The sequence below is a fragment of the Eulemur rufifrons genome, chromosome 2 (assembly GCF_041146395.1).
Source record: "Eulemur rufifrons isolate Redbay chromosome 2, OSU_ERuf_1, whole genome shotgun sequence".
Taxonomy (NCBI): domain Eukaryota; kingdom Metazoa; phylum Chordata; class Mammalia; order Primates; family Lemuridae; genus Eulemur; species Eulemur rufifrons.
In genome coordinates, this window is record NC_090984.1 from 13,585,324 (window position 1) to 13,589,278 (window position 3,955).

The 3,955-nt window shown below is 53.0% G+C and overlaps 1 protein-coding gene across 1 annotated transcript; it reads left to right on the forward strand.

Moving 5' to 3' along the window:
* Positions 1–219: 219 nt before the first annotated feature.
* NFILZ (NFIL3 like basic leucine zipper) lies at positions 220–1,074 on the forward strand. The gene has a single exon (XM_069491441.1). It carries the CDS (start codon positions 220–222, stop codon positions 1,072–1,074), a length of 855 nt encoding a protein of 284 aa, XP_069347542.1.
* Positions 1,075–3,955: the final 2,881 nt, after the last annotated feature.

Genomic DNA, 3,955 nt, shown 5'->3' on the forward strand with positions numbered 1-3,955 from the left:
CTCTCCCAGCCAAGCAGCCACTCCTCACTGGGCATCAAACTATCCCTTCAGCTCCACTTTCTCTTTACTGCTCCCCTCTCTGTCTGCACCCTGCTCTCCAGCCCAATTCCCACTCCACCTGCCCCCTCCTTTGGTGGTGGTGGAGACACAGGCTGGATTAGAGGGAAGGATCATCCACTCCAAGACCTCTCTCCTCTTCCCCAGGTCCCCCAAGCAGCTATGGATGTGGCTCTCTTGGACCTGCCAGACGCATCTCAGGGTCGTGGCAAGACCCTGTGGGGGGCTCGGGGCAGGGGCCCCGCCATGCGTCGGCAGCGGGAGTTCATGCCGGAAGAGAAGAAGGACACGGTTTACTGGGAGAAGCGGAGGAAGAACAATGAGGCAGCCAAGAGATCCCGGGAAAAGCGGCGTCTCAACGATGCGGCCATTGAGGACAGGCTGGCCGCGCTGATGGAGGAGAACACCCTGCTCAGGGCTGAGCTGCGGGCGCTCAAGCTTCACTTTGGCCCCCTGCAGCCCACGGGTGGCCCCCGGGCTTTGCCCCTGCAGACTCTGCTATGGGAATCCCCCTGGACTGGGGACCCCCGCCCTGGGGCTGAATCGCTCTCGCTCTTGTCTGCCTCCCACAGCTGCTTCTTAAGGCCATGTTCCCTGGATGCTGGGCTTTCGGGATGCCGGAGCTGTGTGCTGGCTCCCAGGTGGACTGGCCTAGCTGCGTCCCCCAGGTCCCCCCAGGACCCTGCATCCCCTGTCCCCAACAGAATTGACATGGCCTTGCAGACTGCCCTTCCAGCCGCCCTCTTCAGCTATCACCTCTTGGATAGGCATGTGGGGCCCAGACCAGAGCTCAGGCCCTGCTGGGGGCTGTGGTCACCCATGCTCCCCGGATGCCAGGCCTCAGGGCCCTCGGGTGTGTTGCTGACACCCACTGCTGACCCCATGGGGCTGCCTCCCGGGGTGACCTGCCCTATCCCAGGGAACAGTCCTGAGGGTCTGACTCAGCCCTCTCTGCCCCACAAACTGCGCATTAAGTCCCAAGCCTCCGGAAGAGAGGGTGGCCGTGGCACCCTCTGAGGGCTTTCCCTGGGCAGGGCCAGGCCTGCAAGGGTGTAGCTGGGGATGAGCGTGGGTTTATCTGGGGAATGAGGGGCTTGGCCTTGGGCAAGGCCTGTAGGAAGGGTGGGGGGGGTCCCCTGGCTGTGAGGGTCCACTTTTCAGTTCCAGGCCAGGCCTCTAGGAGGCCCTCTAGGGGTCCCACCTTGGATTCTACCATGGTTCATGCCCTGCCCTAAAATCTATGCTTTGGGTTGTCACTTTTTCCCTTTCTTCCTTCTTTCCATCTTTCCATCTTTCCATCCATCTGTTCATCTGTTCATCCATCCATCTATTCATCCATCCTTCCTACCATCCATCCATCCATCCATCCATCATCCTTCCATCCATCCACCTGTTTACTCATCTGTCCATCCAACCATCCATCTATTCATCCATTCTTCATCTTTTTATCTATCCATCCATCCATTCTTCCACCCATCCATCCACCCACCCACCTGTTCACCCATCTGTCCGTCCGTCCATTCATCCATCCATCCACCATCTTTTTATCCACCCATCCGTCCATCCATCCATCTATCCATCCACCCACCCTTCCTTCTATCTGTCCATTCATCCACCCACCATCCACCTGTTCACCCATCTGTCCATCCATCCATCCATCCATCCTTCCATTCTTCCTTCTATCTATCCACCCATCCAACTGTTCACCCATCTATCCTTCCATCCATCCATTCATCCATCCTTCCTTCTCTCTATCCATCCATCCTTCCATCCATCCATCTGTTCACCTATCCTTTCATTTATTCTTTTAGTCACTCACTCGTATGCTCATTTGTTTATCATTCATTCATTCTCCCACTCCTTTTATTTACAATTCACTTGTCCCCTCACCCACCCACTTTGGACAGTCCCTCTGTGCCCAGTTTAGTGGAAAGTGTGAGGACACTTTCCTGGCTTATCACTGTCATAAACATGTGCAGGAGGGGACATGTGGGCTGCCTCCCTCTCACTGGTACAATAGGTGGGCAGTGTCACCAGGGGCCCTTCTCTCACTGGGCGGCCCTGGGACACTGCACATCACTGCTGGGCCCTCCTCTGCCTACTAACCCTTTGGTTCTTGTCCAGGGCAAGAACTGGGCAAGGTCAGGCCTCACGTCCTGCCCCATCTGTGGCCTTCCAGCGGGAGCAGAGAGCAAAGACCTAGCCAGGACCCTGCACTTTGTGCTGGTCACAGCTACAGTGGTCATCCCCTTCCCCTCTGAGGACGTGCACTGCCAGCTCAACTGTTGCCCTGGGTGTGCGTAGGACAGGGGCTCAGTCTCCTGCCTTATCCCCTACCTCTGGTCCTGGTTTGGAGACTCACATCTCTCCAGAGCATCCCAGGGAAGCAAGAAGGAGGCCTGCCTGGAGGGGGCAGCCCCAGCCAGCATCCACAGCTGGGAGGGGGTAGACTGGGGATGTGGGTAGGTCCGGGTTGGAAAAGTCCAGAGAAAGATCCATCTAAAGCAAATCAGAACTTCCACATCTGAAGGGGTCCCCTAAGGTCTGTTGATGAGTGGTCATCCAGTCTACTTGAATACCTCTAGAGATGGAGAACTCACTTCCTCCAAAGTCACCCCACTATTCCTTCTCTTGAGCCAAAACCCATTTCTTGCAAACTTCCACCTCTGATTCTGTTCTTAATACAGGGGTTCACTCAGACCCCATGTCCCTCTTCCTTTCCCCTGCTTGGAGATGGCTGGCATGGTGGCAGTTCCTCCTCTCTGAAGTGGAGACCACCACACTTACCTCAGATGGTTTGAGAAGATTAAGTCTCATTTATTCTGTGCATAGCACTTTGTACAGAGCCTGGCACACAGTAAGCACTCAGCAAATGTTAACTCCCCTTTCTTTCCTTTCTAGAAAGCTCTCATGTTCCCATCCCCAGAGTAGTGCTCTCTCTTCAGGGGAAATGTCCACTCATTCTTGAAAATTCATTCCTTTTACCCTGGCCTGGCTCTTATTATTTTTTGTCAATGCTATTTATCTATGATGGCTCCTGGAATGGAATATGAATCATTTTTTCATTCATTAAATATATATATTTTTTCCAATAAATATTTCTGAGCTCCTACTATGTGTCAAGCAGGAACTGGGTGAGGGAAAAAGTGATTCAGGAAGAGGAAACTTGCACAAATCTAGAACATTCGTCCAAGATATGTCAATTATTCTCCTCCTGTGCTGAGCCCTGGGGCCACAGGTCTGGCCTCTGCCCTCCAAGAGCCACTGGAAGCTGCTGCCGTAAGAACTCTGGAGCCACTTCCCACCGGGACATCCACATGACCCTCTAGTTATGTCTATTAGATTCATGATTGACATGGGAACGGAATATTAGCATGTTATGCAACCGTATGTTACCTTTCCTCTTCAATCCAGCCTTCCAGTCTGGTGAGATCTCTCTGGATATGAATGTGTCAAATTCTTTTCTCGCTTCAGGTGTGTCTGGTCCATGTAGACTGTGCAATAAATGTTGAATGAAAGTTCTTGCCTGCTCTGCTCGGTGACCGCCAGAGGCAGAGAGGTGAAAATGAGTTGAAGATGCTGATGGGGTCGTGTTTTTCTGTCTTGTCTACAAAGGTTCTCAGACACATCCCGGATGAACCCTGAGTTACCTGGATCCTCAATACTCAAATTGGGGTCCACGGACCAGCATCACCTGGGAGCTTATTAGAAGTGCAGACTCTGTTGCTCCTCCCAGAATGGCTGAATCAGAAACTATCTTTTAACACGATTCCCGAGTGATCCACATGCCCATTACAAGTTTTAGAAGCCTTATTCCAGAGTATGGGTTGGAAGACATTACCTGTACAGGGCCAGAGAGTAAATATTTTTGGCTTTGCGGGGTAGATGGCCTCTGGTG